The sequence below is a fragment of the Sciurus carolinensis genome, chromosome 16 (genome assembly GCF_902686445.1).
Source record: "Sciurus carolinensis chromosome 16, mSciCar1.2, whole genome shotgun sequence".
In the NCBI taxonomy this organism is placed as follows: Eukaryota; Metazoa; Chordata; class Mammalia; order Rodentia; family Sciuridae; genus Sciurus; species Sciurus carolinensis.
In genome coordinates, this window is record NC_062228.1 from 66,983,634 (window position 1) to 67,004,543 (window position 20,910).

The 20,910-nt window shown below is 53.3% G+C and overlaps 1 protein-coding gene across 1 annotated transcript; it reads left to right on the top strand.

Moving 5' to 3' along the window:
- The first annotated feature begins 1,157 nt into the window (after positions 1–1,157).
- Positions 1,158–18,755, top strand: Znf606 (zinc finger protein 606). Its single transcript, XM_047528323.1, has 7 exons — positions 1,158–1,290; positions 2,029–2,127; positions 2,936–2,992; positions 3,484–3,572; positions 11,509–11,635; positions 11,925–12,020; positions 15,575–18,755. Exons 2-7 carry the CDS (start codon positions 2,097–2,099, stop codon positions 17,557–17,559), a joined length of 2,385 nt encoding a protein of 794 aa, XP_047384279.1. The 5' UTR covers positions 1,158–1,290; positions 2,029–2,096; the 3' UTR covers positions 17,560–18,755.
- Positions 18,756–20,910: the final 2,155 nt, after the last annotated feature.

The window sequence follows — 20,910 nt, forward strand, 5'->3', positions numbered from 1 at the left end:
TGTGTGTGTGTGTGTGGAGGGGGGGGGACAGTCTCAGTTTCCATCATGGGGTGACTGATCCCTATCATAGGTGATCTGCCTGCAAGGTCATACTTGGAGGCAAACTCTACCAACTGAGCTACCTCCCCAGTCCGCCTGAGTGGTTTTTAGATGCTCCTTAAGTGTGTAATGTGCGTCCTCGACCCCTATTTCTTCTCACTCGTGTCAATCTCTCCGTGCTGCACTCCAGCAACTTGTTACACACGCGTTTTCTCACTTACTCCTCCGCCCTCGCACTCCCGCCCCTGCCCGCCCCACCTCGCCACCGTTTGCACACGCGGCCACCGTGCCTTTTCTCACTTGCTCCTCCGCCCTCGCACTCCCGCCCCTGCCCGCCCCACCTCGCCACCGTTTGCACACGCGGCCACCGCGCCTTTTCTCACTCGCTCCTCCGCCCACCTCTCCACCCCCGTCCTGAGCCACCGCTCCACGTCTCCCTCGCGTGTCCTCCTGTCCTCCCGACCCTGGAGAGCCCGGCGTGCTCCGGCAGCCGCGTGACTGGCTGTCACGAGCCCTGAGCTGGGCGGCCGTGAGAAGCCACTTTCCCACCGAGGGGGCGAGCCCGGGGGGACGCCCCGCCTAGGTCGGGCCCCAGGGCCCTGGGCGCTGGTGGCTCCGCCCGGGGCCCGCTTCGCTCCCCGTCCCGCTCCGGAACTGCGGTCGCGCCGGCAACCGCCCCACGGGAAAGGCCGGGCCCGACTCCGCGCAGTTCCGCGATCGGAGGCGCAGGGCGGCCGGGCCTTCTCGGCGGCGTGCCCCGCAGGCGAGCGGGGCTCAGACCCGGGCTTCTCCTCTCGGGGCACCGGCACAGCGCGCACGGCCCTCGGCAAGCTCCTGCGGCGAGATCGGACGGCGGGCGGAGCTCGGGCCGCGCCCCCGGGCCTCAGGCGGCGGGTCGCACGGAATCGCGGCCCGCGCGCCGACCCTGGCGCCGCTTCCGGCCAGGGCCGGAAGCGCGGCCCTGCGAACTACAGCTCCCAGCAGTCCCCGCGGCACGCCCTGGTCGGCGCCGGGGGAGCGGCCGCCATTGTCCGCGGCCGCGGTGAGGCCTTCGCCCGCGCCTTTGGGCCGCAGGTTCCGCCGCCCGAGGCCGGGGGACGGGAGAGTGGGCGCGGAGAGGTGGCGCCTGCGGTGGGGGCCGGCGCGGCTCCGGGGCGGGGCCTGCGCCTGCCCTTCCCGCGCCCCGTTGCCCTCGGCCCGCGGCTCCGGCGGGCGCGACCTGTCCCCGCCGCGCAGGGGGCCGCGAGCCAGGTAAGGCGGGCCGCTCGCGGGGCCCGCCCGGGCGGCAGTAGGGCCCGCTCCCCCCGGCGGCCGCGGCCCCGCCGGCGCAGGAGGCGCCGCGGAGGACGTCAGATGTGGGTGGGGACAGCCCGGTGCCTGGGCGTGCGACGCGGGCTGGCGTCAGGTCGCCCGCCGCGCTTTGTTCGCGCCCCGGCGGGACTGTCCGCGCGCGGCGCAGGCCTGCAGCCTGGGCAGCGTGGGCCTCGCGGCCCTGCAGGTGCTTTCTCTTTTTAAAGATAAGATTTACGAGACACAGGATTCACCGTTTTAAAGTGTGCAATTCAGTGGTTTTGTTGCATATCCATAAAGTTGTGCCACCGTCCCCGCGCTCCAGTCCCCGAACATCTTCATGATCCCCGAGGACACTCCTGCACCCACTGAACTGTCACCTCCCATCTTCCACCTTCAGACCATTACTCTGTCTGCAGGTCGATTTTACAGTGATTTTTGTTAGATCATCCGAAAGTTCCATCTAAATCGACTCCCTTTCTTGGGAGTGACAAATTTGCATCCTTATCCAGGATGGTACTCCGGGTTTATTCCAGTTACCCTTCATTTCTCTCCAGAAATTCTGCCATGTGTTGTCATGTGAATTATGTTTTCTTACAATGCTTACTGGAGTCTTGTTACTTCCGTGGGCGGATTCTCGTTTCCACTGGTCTTCTGTGAGAAAGAACCACTTCTGTCTTTTTCCACTTTTGTCTCTAGGCTGGGAATCAGGCTCTCTTGGGCAGGTGGTGCTCCTGGACAGGCACCTGGTTGATCCGTCCTCAGGGATGGCGTCCATCAACCCGTGGGCCTCCAGGGGTGAGTCCAAATCAGGTGTTGTCTGGGCCTTACCTAGATGGGACCTGGATCAGGGCTTAGGGCTTTTGGGGAGAGGATTAGAACTGGTTGCTGGTTAAGGGGAAAAAGTTGTTGCTGTAAATGACCAACTTGTGTGTATTTTATAGTCAGCTCCTGAAAAGTGTCACTAGCTCAAAAGATTTTCTGTTGATTTGTGGAGTTTCTTGGAAGAAGTCTTGTGTATAACAGAAATGTCTTTAATGCCTCCATGTTTTTTACTTTTACTCATTTTTCTTTTTTTGGTACTGGGAATCAAACTCAGCAGTGCTTTACATTCCTAGTCCTTTTTATTTTTTATTTTGAGACAGGGTCTTACTGAGTTGCTGAAGCTGTCCCCTTGAATTTTATAATCCTCCTGCCTCAGCGTCTGGAGTCACTGAGATTACAGGCATGTGCCACCATTCCCAGCTGCATTGATCTGTAATTTAAAAACAATGTTAAGTGATAGTATGATGTCAGTGGTATGTTTTGTCTCTAAGTGAGATTCTGCATCACTAGACATCAAGAAGATATCCTACTTGTTAACTGTTTTAAAAAAATTAGATGATACTGTATTTGTCAGATACCTCAAGCCATTTACAAGGTTCTGTTTTTAATTGTCCTATAGTTAGATTGTATCAATACATTTCCTAACTCTTACCACCAATCCTCGTGCCTTGGACTCTATGGAACTTTGTTGTGTCCTTCAGTGAGGAAGTCTCCTTTTCCATTTTGTCACCTTTGTTCACTTGGCTTGGTGTCACAGTCCTAACCTGATCCTTCTGTGCAGGTGCCCTTGTGGACCAGTCCTGGGGGATGGCAGCTGTTGACCCGTGGCCCTCCTGGGGTGAGTTGAGAACTTGTGTCCTTAGCTATGTTGACTGCCATGTGCAGCCTCCCTCTGCAGTGATCTGCCACACTGGGTTAGAGCTGGGGACCCGGGCATTCTTTAGGGCAGGGGATTCTTGGTCCACATGTGTCGTTGAGGAATCGGAGAACTGAGGGGGATAAAGTGATTGGTGTCAGTCCCAGGACAGGATGTATGCGGATCAACGTGCAGCCATTCCGGGCTCTGGCCCAGAAGGGCTGTGAGTGGACCCTGCTGCTCAGAGGCAGCGCGTCCTGGCTCAGGGTGTCGGGACTCGTGTGTGCAGGTAGATTTCCTTTCCTTTTCTGAGCCCCATGTCCTTCATCTGTAGGAGGAGGAAGTGAGTCTACCCCTTTCTCATGGAGGGAGGGACAGGGACTGGCCCTCCTCAGCCCCCCAGGAGGAAGGGCTTATGTGGTGGAGCTTTTGGAAGGAAGAGCTGCCTCCATGACTTCTTTTTCCTTCCTTAGCTCTGTGTCCTCAGGACCCTGTGTGGCACATGGAGTGGAGCAACAAGGAGTGGAGGAGGGCTGCTGGTCACCCAGCAGACCAGGTCCAGGTGAGATGGCCTTCCACTTTTTCCTGAAGGGCCACCATATTTCCAAAGGATGGGTGTCCAGGTTGTCTGGCTATTGCGATCATTGTGGTTACTCAATTTACAATAGTAAAAGAGTTGGGGTAGAAAAGAAATCAGCCAAATGTTAAGCTTCCTGAGTACAGGTGGGGATGATTGAGTCAGTCGTCCATGGTTTACAGCCTTGCCACACAGCCTGTCCAAAGTGCTGAGCCACAGCTGTGCCTTGGGTCCTGTGCAGGACGAAGGACAGCCCCCTTGGCCGGCAGCCCGTGTCTCCTCCTCCCACCTATTTCATGTATTCAGGACCTGATTGAGGCTGATGCTGTATAGTGCGCTCCTTGATTGATGTGAGGAGTGTAAGGACAGGAGTCAGTCTGTACCTTGAGAACCTCCCAGATCCCTTTCCAGGTCATCTGCTCGCTTGATAATGCCATCTAACAGCTGGCCTGGGCTGCATATGTTCTGTGGGGTGGGCCCTGCAGCAGCTCAGTGCAGCCGATGCCTAGGAGACCGGTATCCGTGTTGCCAGTGGGCATGGAGCAGCTGGGACTCTCTTGCTGTTGGGGGTGGGGTACCTGAAGATTGGAGCCAGGGGGAGAGGGGATGTACCAGCCAGGTGGGCATTGCTGGAGTAGGGCCTGACCTGCAGCACCTCAGGTATGTTTTGGGGCTGGGGGTGCACTGTATGGCGAGTGTCTAGACAGAAACTGACCCCAGGTAGTTTTCAGGCTGGAGAGATCATAAAGAACCCTGCTGGGTCCTGTGTTCTGGCTGCAGAGCTGGGACTCCACCTGGGAGTGATGGAGCATCTCAGAGGTGTTGGGAGCAGCAGGTGCCACATCCAGATGTGAGTGGAAAGGTGCTCGTGGCAAGTGTGGAGGGCAGGGGGTGTGGGAAGCAGGATGACAGGTCAGGCCCGGGAGCTGGGAGGAGAGCAAGCGAGGAGATAGGAGGGAGCCAAAGCAGGAGACCGTCAGGACCCGAGTGGCTCCTGAGAGAAGTGGAACTGTGGGACAGGCGTGGTCCCCTTCCCCTTCCTGCCCAGTCTCCACCAGAGGCAGGCACTTACAGTTGTTTTCATTACAGCTTCATTGAAATATCCACATGAACTTTGCTTTTTAAAGTGCATTTCATTGGTTTTTAATATACTCACAGAACTGTACGTCCATCACCAGCATCTAACTCTAGAACATTTTATCACTCTGAAGAGAAATCCAGTCCCCTCTGGTAGTCACCCCGTTTCCCTGCCCCAAGCCCTGGCCACCACTGATCTGCCTTCTCTCCGAGGATTTGCTGGGTGCAGTCGTTTCGGGTCCGTGGAACCACAGTGTCTGGCTTCTCCACTTGGTGGGTGTTGGCAGGGCTTGTGCCCGTGGTGGCATGCATCAGCACGGTATTTCCTTTCATGACTGAGGCACATTTTTAACTTGTTTCAGTTTCTTTAGGTTATCCCATGTTTCTAAGTGGGGGATTTTAAATGTTTTTTTTCTAATTCATCAAACTTACATTTGCTTTGTTGATTCTCTGTTATAAAAGGTGAAGAAAATAGTTTCATTACTTTATTAGGTCTTTTATTTATAAACTAAAATAGCAAATCAGGTAAATGTGAGGTACTGTGTTATAAAGCTTTTAAAAATAACATCACTTTAAGCCTCCTTCGAAATTTAAGAAATTTATAAAATCTGCATTTTCAAAGCTGAAAGGTGAAGTGAATCACAATTGTGTAGTCCCCACGTGGCAGTCTGCTTCCTGGGAAGCAGAAGGGCCTGACGGCGTGATGTGGGTGGTGCTTACTGCATCTGAACCTGGGCAGCTGTGGGGCCCACTGCTGTCACTGTGCACACAGTCATTTCTAGATGCGTAGCGATCAGCAGCAGTGAAAGCAGCCTAGGCTGAAAGACGGGCCCTGAATCAGTCTCCTGGGAACAAGTTAGCTGTAACAGAATGCCATGAAGAAGCCCGACTGACCACTGTGCTCTGCTCTGCTGTTAATTTATGTGAGGGTTTCTGAGAATTTATTAGAGTTAATGCTGAGAAAAATAAAACAAAACAACAGTACCCTTTAACGTCTGAAGAGTTGTGATTTCTGAGAACATGCTCCTGGCCCCTTCCCACACTCACTTTGAATTTTTCCCTGTGGGAAACTTGGACTTGAATTGTGAGATTTTGATCAATCAAGGTCTTCAGGAACACAGATGAGTCTATGTCCTTTTATCGTTCCTTCCATGTTAAATGTTTATGGAAATAAAGCATCCACCTAGTGAGAACATCAAATGCTGTCATCCCTCATTATCTGCACAGTCTATCTTGGAAACAAACTACTTAGTGAAGTGTTGGGTAGCAGGAGCCCAGATCCTGTTATTTTGAGAAATAGGGAACCGTAATAACAACAGTGATAATATCTCAGTCTCTAAAATGCCAGCCAACTTCTCCAAATAAGAAATGCTCCTAAACTCTTCTGCAACAGTTCACCAGGAACTTCTGCATGACAAGCAGGTGTAACACCAGTAATACTCTGCACCCATCCTTGGCCCAACTTGAGGATGTACACAGTCTAGCTATGTTTTTCTCTGCAGAGAGATTATATTAAGGTACTAATAACAGGCACTGCGGTTTTAGCTCAGTGATCGGGTACTTGCATATGAGAGGTCCTGAGTTCAATCCCCAGTACTGGGGGAAGAAAAAAATATCAAAGAAATAGTTGCCCAAGATTCCATGAAGGAGCAGTGTGTGGAACCAGGTGATGAGTAATCAGGCAGTGTCCTGTTGGTCAGACAGCTCAGACTTCTCTCAGCCCCTTGGCCTCCTCTCAGACCCTCACAGTGGTTGTGTATAAGCAGGTACTGGGAAGTACCTAGCTGAGTGCACTCGTGCACAAGAGTGAAGTACAAAGGGTTTCTTGGGTTTGGTGGGATGTCTTTGCAGCCATCTTGGGAAAGGAGGTCTAGCTTGGAAAGGCTCCATTAGAGCTGAAGGCCTCACTCCAGAGAAGCAGGGATTGTGTAGGGGGTCCCTCATCTCTGCACTGGGGAAGGACTTGCCTTCAGCTCCTGGGCTTTGCATTTCATGTGCAGATCCACAAGCTGTTCACTGACCTCTTACCATCCCTGAGGTGAGGTCACTAGCATGGGGGAATATTCAGCAGGGCAGTTTCTTCCTGCGTTTAGTCCTGAGGCCTCCCAGTTTGGTAATATCTCTTTTTAAATTCTGGAAATGTTTATTTTAAATATTGTTTTGACTGATTGTTCAGTTACAGAAAGACATAAAAAGCAGCTGAGCAAATACCATTCCCGTCACTGAATGAACAGTAACGTTTGGTCACGTTTGTGGTGTTCCTTCTTCACCTTGTCCTCAGTGGCTCTTGTCCTTCAGTAGAGCTGCTAATCGTGAATTTGGTGTGTACACTGAAAATGCATTTTCGTTTTCATACATAAACTATGTAGACAACGGAGATACAGAGTTGAGTCTTTCTGAAGTTTTTTCCCCTGTACCTGTTGCTTCTTTAAAGCTTCCATTGTGGAACTTGGATGTTGCCTGTGTTGGTACAGGTGGGTCTCCAGGTGGCACTGCAGGGACGCGCATCCTGCCGTCCGTCCGTTCTTATGGATGGGCCTGTAAGGCCTGCCTCTGTCGTTCGCTCTGAACCACAGCGTGGGAATGTTCCTATGTGAAGAGCTCACCTGGCCGCCCTGAGCCTCCCGGTGTGCTGCTCTGTGGCTCTCCCTGAGCAGCCTCTGCTGGGCTCCCCACTCTGGGAGAATGTACCACTTCCCTGCATTTTTTTGCCAGGTCCTTTAATTTTTGATGACCTCACGACCAACAAGGCATGTTGCATTATTTTAATTGATTACTAGTGAGATAGAAGATCTTTTGTTATCTTCACTGGCCGTTTGTATTTCTTCTGTGTCATTCCCCTGTGCCTAGGTTTCCAGAGAATGACGTACTGACGTGTAGGTATTTCCCGTGCATTCTGGGCCCTCATGTTTTGCCATGAATGAGTTGTCTTCCGTCTGTTGCTTGTCTTAACTTGTGGTGTCAGATTTTTTTTTTGGTACCTTTTTGTCAGATGCATAACTTTGTTCGTGGCTATTTCTCTGCGTGTGTGATATTAAGAGGACTGTATTTTAAAAGATAGCTTTCTCCTTCTCCTATTCTGCCTTGTTTTCCACTAGGGTCTTCCCAGGCTGAAAGCCTGAGAGTTGGACTAACAGTTCATTACAGTTGGGTGCTGGTGCTGTCTGCTCTGTCCTCCTGGCTGCCGCGGTTCATCTTCCTGTGTGGCGGGTGTGTCTCCTGTCCCAGGGTCCTCTGGGCTGTGGATCTACCAGGGAAGGGCTGTGAGACTGTGCGTGTCTGCTGCAGTTGAACAGATCCTGCTTCTGAAAGCCCCCCTGAGGCAGTGGGCCTCGGTGGGCCAGGATCTGCCTCAGCTCTGCTTCCTGTCTCAGCCTGGGCTGCAGTTCCTCACCCTGCAGGCCAGACTGCAGAGGTCTCAACTCTGGCATCAGCCTGAGAGCCCCCTTCCCACAGGGGTCCAGCAGGGCCGTGGGAGGTGGGTGCCTGGAGAACCGTGCTGAGTCTGGCCTTGGCCTGGTCAGTCCCCGCCCGAGTCCCTCCTGCCTCACTCTGTTGTTGAGGTGGGTGCCCAGAGCCACTCCGCTCCTGCCTCGGCCTCCTGTGCTCCACTTGGTGGGTCGACTTTCTGACCCGGAATGTGAATGTGGAGCTCCTTATGCTACTGACCCATTCTCTCTATTGGAGGGGATATTTCTTTTAGTTTCTTGAAAAAAAAATATCACACACACGCACACATTTTCTTGTTGGAGTGCTCTACCACTGAGCTACACTCCCAGCTTTTTTATTTGTTGTTTTGAGATGGTGTCTTGCTAGCTTGCCCAGGTTTGAATTTGCTTGAACTTGCCACCCTGCCTCACCTCCTGGGTTGCTGGAATCATAGGTGTGTGCCACCACATGTGCGAAGAGTCTTAAGCCCAGACTAGGACATATGCTCTCTTGGCTTTTTGTTGTCGTGTGACAGACTATCACAGACTTGATGGCTTAGAACAACGTGAATTCCCTTGCTCTGGTGCTTGGAAGTCTGAAACGTGTTCTGGCTGGAGGCTCCAGGGGAATGTGCTTTCTTGCTTGTTAGGTTTCTAGGGTCACCTTCCCTCCTTGGCTTGTGTCCCTTTGTCTTCAGCACTGTCGTACCCCTTGCCTCCATCTTCGTGCCTGTGGCTGACCCTCCTGCTTGCCTCCCTCCCAGGAGGACCTGTGTGGATCCATCTGGACCATCTGAGATAATCTCCCCATTTCAGTCACATCTGCAGAGTCCCTTTTATCATGGTGCAACGGCATAGGTGTGCGGCTAAGATGGGGTGTCCTTCTGGCCTCCTCAGCTTTCCACAGACCCCACATTTATCAGCATCAGCACCTGCCAGCTTTCAGCTTCCTGTTTCATTTGTTCAACAACCTTCTTGTTAAATGAGTATTTTAAAGCAAACTTCAGAATCTTGTCATTTCACCTGCAAGTACTTCTGTGTCTGTAAGGGAAAGGTATCTTTTAGACTGTGACCACAGTGCCTTTATCACCCAGGAATTTAACATAATTCCTTAATGTTGCCTAATACCCAGTGCACTCTCCCTCACTTGTCCCTAAAGATGTCTTCTTCCTTTTGGTACTGGGGATTGAACTCAGGGGTGTTTTACCACTGAGCTATGTCCCCTGCCTTTTTTATTTTCCATTTTGAGACAGTTGCTTAGAACCTATCTAAGCTGCTGAGGCTGACTTTGAACATGTGATCCTCCTGCATCAGCCTTCTGAGGTGCTGGGATTACAAATAAGCACCTCTGTGCCCAGCCCCAAATACCTTCTTACAGTGGTCTGCTCACATCAGGATCCATAGAGCCCCCACAAAGCTTGCGTGTGGCTTGTTGAAGAAACTGATGCCTTGGCTGGTTTGCCTGGTTCTGCCTTTGTGATGTCATCAAGTGAGTTCTGCCCCCGCCCATCCCAGGTCCTGTAGACTGGCGGTTGGACTGGAGACCTGCGGAGATGAGTTTGGTACTTTTGACAGTACTCCTGGGTGACTCTGGCCCTTCCTGCTTCGTTGCGCTGCCTTTCTTCAGGTGCGCGATGGATCAGCAGGTGGTGATGTGCACTGACGCCACCTGCTTTAAAGCTCCCCGTCTGCCTTCCACCTTGGCCCAGCTGTTGTCAGGGGTTGTTGCCCGCATCCACTTCTCCAGTGATTTCATTCCTCTAGGGTCTGTTAGGTGTTATTCTTCAATGCTTTTTTTTTTTAATAGGCGGTTCCTCCAGGGCCTGGGGAGGGGTGGTAGGTGAATCTGTGGTAGTCTCCGACTCAGCCTGGTGAAGCACAGGTAGATGCGGAGGCCAGCTGAGGTGCCACCCAGCGAGGTCAGATACAGGAGGTGCACAGCCAGAGACACGTGGACTGTGAGCTTGGCCTCCAGCTTGCCCACAGGTGTAGTGCTCTGAAAGCCCATGTGCTTGGGCTTTGTGCGCTTCTCTGTCCTGGGTCATATCCAAACGGAAGCCAGCGTGCAGACAAGGAAGGCCGTGCGGCAGCAGGTCTGCACAGGGCTGAGAGGAAAGGCAGGGAGTTAGCACTGAGTCCACTTGGAGTGGTTCACAGGGATGTGGTCAGTACCGTTTAAGTGCTGCAGAGGGTCAGAGCTGAAGGCAGGAGTCCACCTGGGGCCTAGAAGTCACCAGGCATCAGGGGGTCTTGGTGCGAGCTTCTGAAAACAGGCCTCCTGCACTTAGTGCACGTTCGCTGCCCCAGACACTTGGTGCAGATGGGAGAGGGCTGCGACAGCTGGCCGTGGGGTGTGGGCAGGCCCCAGGGACTGCAGCAGGGTCAGTTCCTCAAGCCCGTCACAGTTTGAGGGCGGAGAGTCGGTCACGACGAGCTCAGAGCTGGCAGGCTGTGTCTGATCTGTGCCTAGCAAGGACGAAGGGAAGGCCCCAGAAGAGAAGAGAGGTGGGTGCCGCCGGGCGGGGAGGGTCCGAGGACCCTCAGAGTAGAGGTGATGCTCTGCATAGGTCTGCTCCGCAGGTGTCCGTCTTGGCTTGACTGCCCTGGCGACAGGGCTGTGGCCTGTCAGGACCATTGTGTGGGCGGGTCGAGGGGCCCAGTGGCAGGAGCTGTGGGGACACGCCACCTCGCACCTCCCCCACGAGGGAAACCAGGCAGCCTGAGGCGCACACTGATCTGAGAGGTGCTGTGAGGGGTGTCTCTGCTGGAAGTCAGACCTGGTCAGACGCAGGCCATCGTTCATCTTCCCGTCTCGCCGTCCTGGTTTTCATTTAAGTCATGTGTGTTGATGGCTGCTCGGGGCCATCCTCCTCAGCCTTAGCTCCAGTCCTTGAGAGGTCCTGAGAGGGTCTGGGGACAGTCTGAGGGTGGATGCAGGGGGTCTGGGTTGGAAGCTTCCCCAGGGTGGCCAGGAAGACAGACGTGGACGTTCAGGTCACCTTCCAGGGCCTTGATCCACATGTGGGAGCACAGACTTCAGCCCGTGGTTTCTGGCCTACAGTTGATGTCCTTAGCTGGTTGCCACTGTGGTCCAGACCTGACTGCCTGCCTTTGCAGGGGACGCTGCCCAGGTGGGCTCCTGTCCACACCAGCTAGCGTTACTGGAATGGGCAAGTGTCCTAGGAGATACCTGTCCAGACCTGATCATCTTTGCTGTGGGTAATGTGGGCCTTGCATGTCCAGTTCACCAGTGTGGACCCTGAGAAGTTCTCTGTGAGACCCAGTCCACACTGGCCAGGTTCTTGAACATCTCCAGGAGGTCCTTCACCTCTGGTCTCGTCTCCCGGGCTGGCAGTCTTGTCCCTGGGAACCGTGGAGGGGGTGATCCCTGGCTGAGAGACACACGTGCTCTTTAGGAACCAGTGACCTTCAAGGACGTGGCTGTGGACTTCACCCAAGAAGAGTGGGGGCGACTGGATCTTGTGCAGAGGACCCTGTACCGTGATGTGATGCTGGAGACCTATGGGCATCTGCTCTCTGTGGGTAAGGTCACACCACGAAGATGACAGTGCCCCAGTGGCTGCCAGGCAGGGCTCCCTTCTGAGAGGCGCTGAGGGACCCTGAGCCCAGCGCATTGACACCAGGTGGGAGGAGCATGCCCACTCTGCCCCAGTGGGATGGTGCCTGAGTTCTGGTCAGGGCTGTCTCGAGTAGGGCGTTGCGGGGGACTGGACAGAGTCTGTCTCAAGTCAGAGGTCGTGGAAGGACGGGGCAGGGTCTACCTTTGCTGTCCCCTGCTGGGAACACAGTCCCGCTTTCCCTCCATGCACAGGGAATCAGATCACCAAGCCTGAGGTCATCTCCCTGTTGGAACAAGGAGAAGAGCCGTGGCCGGTGGAGCAGACGTGTCCTGAGAGCACTTGTCCAGGTGAGGGCAGCCCCTGTGAGCGGGGACTTCCCCAGAGCTCTCCCTTGAGCAGGGGCTGAGGCTGGGAGCCACCTGCTTCAGAACCGTTGAGAGTCCTCCCAGGGCTGCTCCGCGGGACGCTGACGTTCCTGCTGCCGAGTGAGGCTCAGCGTGAGGCTCCGCCTGCCTGTCAGGGAAGCTGCGCGGTCGCTGAGTTTCCAGCCTGTGGTGCTACTGGATGGCACTCATGTTCTCTGCTGTCCTTTCTCTGAGGTGACTTGTCTTTCATTTACCTACTTTAAAATTTTTCTTTTTTCTCTTTTCCCCAAATTGTAGTCTGTGGCCACAAACTCTTCTTTAAAAAAAAAAAAAAAAAGAAAAGGCAAATAGTCTCCATGTAGGTAACGTATCATGTCTCAGAGCGAAGCTGCTGAACTGGAAAGCTGGAACTCTCCCGACTGCTCCCTGCTCTCCTCGGGCTGCTCACACATGGGGGCAGGGGCTTCTCTTGCTGTGTGTTTTCCAGTTACTTCCCTGGTGGTTCTGGGCACTGCAGTTAATATCTCAGTTCATACCAGACTCATCTAGTCAGCGCCAGTTTATGTCGACAGTATTCCAAGCTTTGCTTCCGTGTGGCTTGTCTTCCTGTGGTGCCTTCTCATGAACCACATCCTCCTTCATCGTGTCTAGCACAGATTTTATAACTGCTGCTCTGTGTTGTTGTCTTTTAAATCTAGTGGAAAACAGGAGTTACCTGCTGAAGACGCAGGCACTATTGCCTGCACCTGTGGTTGCCTTGTTGGTGGTCTTCATTTAGAGCCGCTGCCTGCTGCGCCTTCCTCCGCCTCAGGGGCTCCCTTTAGCATTTCTTGTGGGGACAGTTTGCAGGGTCTCAGGTTTTGCTTACCTCGGAATCTCTTTGACTCCTTTGCTTTTCAAGGGTAATTGTGCTGGGTATGGAATCCTTGGTGGACAGTATTCTGCTTGGCCCCAGGTTTCTGTGAGAAGTGACCCTCTTGTTGTGCTCCGCTGTGTGAGGCGTTGCGCGTCTCCTGCTGCTTGCGGGGCTCCCTCTCACAGTTTTACTGATGATGTGTGTGCATGGCCTTCTTGGTTGGAGCTTCTCGGAGCTTCCGTGGGCACTCACCCCTGAGCGTGTCCTCGTGGCCCTGGCTGAGTGCTGCTGACCCAGCTGGCTGCATTGCTCCGGCACCCTGCAGGTGGAGGCCTGACCAGCTCCCTCGGGGCACTCTGCAGGTCTTGAGTCCCCGCCGGGCAGGACAGGCCAGCCTTGCCAGCCTTCCTAGGCAGCACCACTGCGACTGTTGTTTGGGAATGAGGCTGAGGTACAGCTCCAGCTCTGTTCTTGCCCAGCCCACATGCGGGCTGTTACTTTCCAGGACTGCGGCTAAGCTGGGGAGCCCCTGATAGGACTAGGGTACATTAAGAAAAAGCCACAAAGCTCACCGTCCTTACTGATACTCAGTTACTGTTTTTCTTGTTCATTTATAGAACTTTGGTTCATTTATAGAACTCTGAAAACATTGATTTGATGGTTTAGCCAGTTTTAAAATTGTCTTTCTGGAGGGATGAGGGTGTCAGTGTCCTGGCTCTGCCAGGATCTCTGACCTCTGTCTTCTGTCTCATCTGATGCTGCAGCTCAGTGGGCCCTGCTCCACGCAGAGCTGGACTGATGGTCCCTTGGTCTCACGTTTGGTCAGCACTGTCTTCAGTTTCTCTGGAGTGATTGAAGGACTATGTGGAGGTGCACTCACGTCTCAGAGCCGTAGTGATGTGTGATCGCTACCAGTTCCTGGCAGAGCGGAGCCTCTGCCATGATGAACTCAGGTGTGTGAAGAGAAAAGTGGTGCATGTAAGGGAGGAACTGGAGAGAGGGAACAGTCTGGTCCACTGGATGCTCATGGGATGTGCGTGATGGCCACCAAAGGCTTCCACACACTGACCCCCAGAGCATATGAACAGGGCACCTTGTATGGCAGATGGGGCCTTTCGGATGTGAATAAGTTAAGGATCCTGAGATGAGATTTTCCTGGCTTATCTGGGTAGACTCTAAATGTAATCATGAGGGTCCTCACAGAAGTGAGGCAGGAGGGTCAGAGACACAGGGAGATGGGCAGAAGGGATGTGGGAGTGCTGTGCTTAGAAGATGGGAGGGAGCAAGCTGCGGAGTGCAGCCAGTGTCTGGAGACTGGAGGGGGCAGGGGCAGAGCCCTGCCCGGGGCACGGGAGGACGCCTTGCTGGTGCTGCCCGCAGGACTGCAGCACAGTAAACGTGTGCTGCCTGAGCACCGAGCATGCCTCACAGTAGCACCCTCCTGCGGTGGCGTCCCGCTGCCTCAGCAGTGATGACATCTTGTGATGAGAAGGGAGGGGACTCGGCGAGTCTGCTGGATTCAGTCTCAGCCCGTCATCAGGGATGTCCGCGAGGGCAGGGGCATGGCCAGCATGTGGCTGCAGGTGGCTGGGCTGCGACTCCCTTGGCTGCTTGGTCCCATGGCTCTTCCAGGGCACCTCCCTTGTCACTGCTCTGGAAGTGATTCCGCAGTGCGCAGGAACCGAAGGTGTCCCAGCCCACTGTGGTGCTGCTCTGAGCTGGGGGTCGTCTCGCCCGGATTCCACAGGATGGGGGTGGCGTGAGAGCGTCTCATCGCAGGTGGCTCCTGCTGTGCTGGTGGTGCTTTCTCCCGTGCCACCCACCTCCGTTTTGGGGGCAGGTGTCAAGATGGCAGTTAGGAAGGTGCTCTGGCACAGCAGTGAGTTAGGATGCTCTTCAGTGATTTGAGTGTGATTTGTTAAGCCTGCATGCTCATCTTTCGTGTAGCCAGTTATTTCTTTTGTTTTTTTCACACCTAAAAGCATTCATTGTGTCCTTTTGTGAGGAGCCCCAAGACCACCCTAGGTTCATCGACTCCAGAACACACACAGGAATCACTGTGCTCAGAGCAGGGGTTTATTACAGTGGAGGCATACAAGCAAAAGGAAAGGTGTGCAGGGCTCAGCCCTCCTTCAGCTCTTCAGTGGGGTACACGTGGCACACGACATGCCGACACTTGTGACATGTTTTCCGCTGGAACACCTGCCCGAGCCTGGGAGTCTAGGGCGTTTGGGGCATTGCTCACTTGGGCACAGTGCTGGCATACCTTACTGCGATCTCTGAACTCCAGCCACCCAGAAGGGAAGCAGATGTTCGTCAGGAATGGCAGGGTCTCTTACCAATTAGAAGACTTTAAGACCTCAGTTCCCAGGAGTGTGCAAGGACCAGTCCTGAAGCAGGCTTCTTGGTAGTGTGCAGCGTTGAGCACACAGTCCTGCAGAGTTCGCTCATTCCCACATACCCTTACTGTGGTCCTGCTTTTCACGGGAAAACACTCTTCGGTGGTGTGATTTGTGTTCTGGTTAACCATGCACTTTTCATTTTTCTCTGCTGTGATATTTCTCTGGCATCCAGAGAACAGATTCTCCCTTGCCTTCCAATAGCACGGACAAGGAGGCTGACCACCCTCTAGCGTGAGGCCTCTCTCTGTGCTCTCACACTTGTTTTCTGTCTCTTGCAGAGTGGACGAGAGATCATGAAAGCAGTGCATCGACCCCAACACAGAGTGCTCTTGATGAAGGACAAGCCCACGGCATGGAGTTAAAAAGATGCATATGGGATGAGCCTTGGTTCTCTAGGTTAGGAGTTTTGGGATGTAAAGACCAATTAGAAATGTACCACACGAACCAGAGTACAGCTATGAGGCAGATGGTCTTCATGCAAAAGCAAGTCCTGTCTCAGAGAGGGTCTGAATTCTGTGAACTTGGGGCAGAGTATAGCCAGCGCGTGGACTTTGTTCCATGTCAGAGGGTTTCTCAGTTAGAGCATTTCTATAATCCTGATATGCATGCTGAAAGTTGGAGGTGTAACTCAGCCATAATGTATGCAGATAAGATCACCTGTGAAAACAATGATTATGATCAGGCCCTCTACCAGTCTGTCCGCCCTGTTCACCCTATAAAAATGCAAACTGGAGATAATTTTTTCAAATGTACTGATGCTGTTAAATCTATCAATCACATAATACATTTTGGTGATCATAAAGGAATGCATGCAGGAGAAAAACTGTATGAATATAAGGAGTGCCATCAAATCTTTAACCAGAGCCCATCATTTAATGAACATCCAAGACTTCATTTTGGAGAAAACCAGTATGATTACAAAGAATATGAGAATATCTTTTACTTCTCATCCTTTATGGAACATCAAAAGCTTGGTACTATAGAGAAAGCATATAAATACGACGAGTGGGAGAAGGTCTTTGGGTACGACTCGTTCCTCACGCAGCACACCAGCTCCTGCACCACGGAGAAGCCCTGCGAGTACAGTGAGTGTGGCAGGTCCTTCCTCTGGAGCTCTTACCTGATTCAGCACAGGAAAAGCCGCACTGGAGAGAAGCCCTGCCAGTGTGACAAGTGTGGGAAGGCCTTCAGGAATCGTTCCGCCCTCACCAAACACGAGCGGACCCACACGGGAATAAAACCCTACGAGTGTAACAAGTGTGGAAAAGCCTTCAGCTGGAATTCTCATCTTGTCGTACACAAGAGAGTCCACACAGGAGAAAAGCCTTACGTCTGTAACGAGTGTGGGAAGTCTTTCAACTGGAACTCTCATCTCATTGGGCATCAGAGAACTCATACTGGAGAGAAGCCTTTCGAGTGTACGGAGTGTGGGAAGTCTTTCAGCTGGAGCTCCCACCTCATTGCCCACATGAGAATGCACACTGGAGAGAAGCCCTTTAAATGTGACGAGTGTGAGAAGGCTTTTCGGGATTACTCAGCCCTTAGTAAGCACGAGCGAACTCACTCTGGAGCCAAACCGTACAAATGCACTGAGTGTGGGAAGTCCTTCAGCTGGAGCTCCCATCTCATTGCACATCAGAGAACTCACACGGGGGAGAAGCCCTATAACTGCCAGGAATGTGGCAAGGCCTTCAGAGAACGCTCAGCCCTCACTAAACATGAAATCATCCATTCTGGCATTAAACCCTACGAATGTAACAAGTGTGGGAAATCCTGCAGCCAAATGGCTCACCTCGTTAGGCATCAAAGGACTCATACCGGAGAAAAACCCTACGAGTGCAGTAAATGTGGGAAATCCTTCAGTCAGAGTTGTCACCTGGTTGCTCATCGGAGAATCCACACTGGGGAAAAGCCCTATAAATGTGATCAGTGTGAGAGGTCCTTCAACTGTAGCTCTCACCTTATTGCACACCGGAGAACTCACACTGGAGAGAAACCATACCGATGTAACGAATGTGGGAAAGCCTTCAATGAGAGCTCGTCCCTCATTGTGCACCTGAGAAACCACACTGGGGAGAAGCCCTACAAGTGTGACCACTGCGAGAAAGCCTTCTGCAAGAATTCCTCCCTTATCATCCATCAGAGAATGCACAGTGGAGAGAAGCGCTTCATATGCAGCCAGTGTGGGAGAGCCTTCAGGGGCCACCCGGCCTTGCTTCAACACCAGAGGAGTCACAGTGAGGAGACGCGGTCCTTGAATTGATCGGAGAGTTTTTGTTTCTTGTACATTTGATAACCCTTTGGAGAAAACCCTATAAACATAATCGAGGGAAAGCTTCTCATTAAGAGTTCCTGATGTCCCCGTTATTCAGTAGGAAATACCTTAGAAGAAACGGTATGAATGAAAAAGATAGGGAAAGGACGTCAGCAGTCGTCAGCCCTCCAGCCTCAGATCCTCACAGGTGAGAGCTCTGGGCTCCGCACCTGGCCCACCAGTGCTGGCGGTGCTGGAGGACGTGAGGGGAGCAGGGCACCCTTAGTGAGTGCCTGGGCCTCTTTGTGGTCAGTGTGCTTTGTCAAGGGCGGCCTCATGCAGTCGTGTGACTGGCATGTACTTCCCGTCGAGCTCAAATACTGGATGGAAATCTTTATGACAACATTTTGTGCGTAATTGCAGAAATGCAGATAGATTTTGCTACTATAAGGGGAGGGTTTAGGTGCCCTTTGAGGGGTAGAGGATGGGATATTAATCTGAATTTAAGAAAGGAAATAGTATAGTTTTGAGTGGGGAGTTTGCCGTTGGTCAAGATGAGCCCCCTTAGATGAGCAAGTGGGATCACTGAGGGCAGACGGGTTGCTGCCTGGGAGGGTGAGACTGGTGTTGATTGAAAGGTGACCTGTATCACGTGGGTGCCAGTGTGCGTAGGGCCTGAGGCTGCTCTCGACTCCCTCGTGGGCTGGTAGTTTGTAATTCGTTTTAGGCAGTCACTATACGTTATAACTGTGGATACGGCTTCAGTATGCATAACACAAAGGAATAAAGAGGACATAGAATTGTGTGTACATATCTACTATCACAGATCTAATAAACGTGTGTATGGATAAGGACCTGCGAGACCCATGGAGAAGTTAACCCAGTTAATTTAAAAAATGTTTTTGTTCTTCAAATACGCATAGTACTTACCACGTGCTGTTTTGTGTTAAATGTTTTTCAGGTATTAACTTGTTCAACCCAATTGACTAGGTACTACTACTGTCCCGGTTTTACAAGGCGGGAACTGAGGCAGAGATGCTGGGGAACCCAGCTCATAATGAGTGGAGCCGAGGTTGGCTCCAGAGTCTGTGTCCCTAACCACTGTGCTCTGCTGTCTCTCTAGTGGTACTTCACCCTCCTGTCCCCGCTTTTGGTCAGTGTTTCTATGGTAGAGATTTGATAATAAAATTCAAGAAAATCCTAAGCAACAGGAAATGAAGTCACTGTCTCCTTTGTCGTGAAGCATTGCTGTTAAAGTAAGTTGAGCTCAGATCACTTTGAAATAGAAGAAATCTGGGCTGGAGTTTGGAACTACTACACTTCTGGGACCTGGGTTTCCTGGAACGTCACCATGGCAGCTCTGAGGACAGTGGGGCAGTGGGCCTGGGGCACTCTCTGGAGGACAGTGCTGGTGACACGGGTGTGCACACATGGCCTGTGCATGGCAGAGCATATCCCAGGGTCGGTGTCAGTGTGCTCTTGTTAATCTTCAGGTCAAAAGAAGGCTTGACCCAGGGAGGTGAGGAGGGGCGGGGAAGGGGCAGGAGGGGTCCATGTGCCTGGACCAAGGGCCCTTCCTGGTAGGCTTCAGGCTACAGGAGGTCTGTCTTGTCCTGGAGGGTCAGGACGCCCAGTGCTGACACATGGTCACGCTCCGTGGGAGGAGTGAGCGTCCCTCACGTGCAGGCCTTGCGCACCCGTAGCACTCGAGGAGTGTCACAGGAGTCCTGGAATCTCCTTGACGTGTACGAGGCCCCCGCAGAGATGGACTCACAGGTCTGTAGGAGACACTGTCCAGAGTCACCCGCCAGCATGATGAGATCGGACCCTGACCGCCGGGGGGGTCCTAAAGCTCTGGCGTGGACTCCCAGCCATCCACAGGTCACACAGTGTTCCCCAGCTTATCCTGGTCACTTACCTGAGGACCGAAACGGCCTCCTGTGACTCAGCCCAGCGGGAGCCAGAGGAAAGCCATGACCGCTGGGTCCTGGACATCCCACCCCTCACAGCTGCACATAGCCCTGGAGGCAGTGCTGTTGGTGTGCTGCTGGGTCCAGGACCGAGGACCCCCTGTTGCTGAGTCCGGCCTGCACGTGACTCGGTTGTGCCCCTTTCACTACGTCTTCCACTCTCCAACTCTGAAACCTGATGGACCCAGTCCCGTCCACGTCCCCTTCACCTTCCTGCTCTGGGTCTCCCTTCCCTTCCACCTTGGCTTCTTGTTGTCCCTTGGTTGCCCACAGACTGGCTTCTGTCCCTTCTAAGACTCACTGATGGGGCGCTGACTTGCATCTCAAAGGTCTCAGCTCCTGCCACACTGGGCGACACCTTACCCATCACAGTCCTTTCTGTGCCCACACTGCTCTTTGCATCCTAATCTCCTCTCCCCTGGTGGCTTTGACCCTGCCCTCCAGCCAGGCACTCCCTTTCTGAGCCAGTGGACTGCAGTGCCTGGATGCCCGCGGCCCACTGGTGTCCCCTCAGCCAGCACACGCGTTGCTTCCTGCTTCCCTGAGCAGATTTTGGTCGTTTTTTTTGCTGCTGTGACCAAAAGACCTGACTAGAGTAACTTCAGCGGAAGAAGTTTATTTGGGAGCTCGAGATTTCAGGGGTCTCAGTCCACAGACGTCACACTCCACTCCTCGAAGCTCAAGGTGAGGCAGAACATCATGAGGAAGAGTGTGGCAGAGGGAAGCAGCTCACGTGATCAGGAAGCAGAGCCTCCACTTGCCGGATACAATTGTCTACCCAAAGCCAGGGCCCCAGTAACCACACCCTCCCTCCTCCGTTACCGCTCAGTTAATTCCATCGGGATTCCTTCACTGATTGGGTTAAGGGTCCCATAACCCGGTCATTTCTCCTAAACCGTGCGTTGTCTCACACAAGCTCCTGGGGGACACCTTATGCCCAAGCATAATGCAGATGGAGCCCTCGGCATCCCTCCACCTCCTACTCACCCTCACCTCACACGCCACTGGGACTTCCATTGGATGTTGTTTAGGTCAGCCTTGGGTCACTGTGGCAAAAATACCCAGCAAGAACAACTTAGAGAAGGCCAGGAGTTTGGGGGCTCATGGTAAGCAGGTGCAGTCCATGGTGGGTCAAGTCCATTGCTCTGGGCCCCAAGGAACATCCTGGCCAAAGGGCTCAGCAGAGGAGAGCTGTTCAGCTCACAGAAGAGCCAGGAAGCAGACAGAGCCAGGGGAGAGGCCCCGGGAGGCACCCCTCCAGGGCATGCCCCAGTGACAGTTCCCACCCAGTCAGGCGTCCACCTCGAGAGGACAGCTGGGTCAGCAGCTTCACCCCATACTCCTGCGTGCACCGGAGCTCGGGGCCACCTCACACCCAGACCACAACACA

What these genes read in the sequence shown, in the direction of transcription:
- Znf606 (XM_047528323.1), top strand. Translation starts at nt 2,097, where the DNA reads ATGGCGTCCATCAACCCGTGGGCCTCCAGGG. An exon ending in TGACCCGTGGCCCTCCTGGG is followed by an intron (nt 2,993 to 3,483) that starts GTGAGTTGAGAA and finishes TTCCTTCCTTAG; the next exon opens with CTCTGTGTCCTCAGGACCCT. An exon ending in TGGGCATCTGCTCTCTGTGG is followed by an intron (nt 11,636 to 11,924) that starts GTAAGGTCACAC and finishes CTCCATGCACAG; the next exon opens with GGAATCAGATCACCAAGCCT.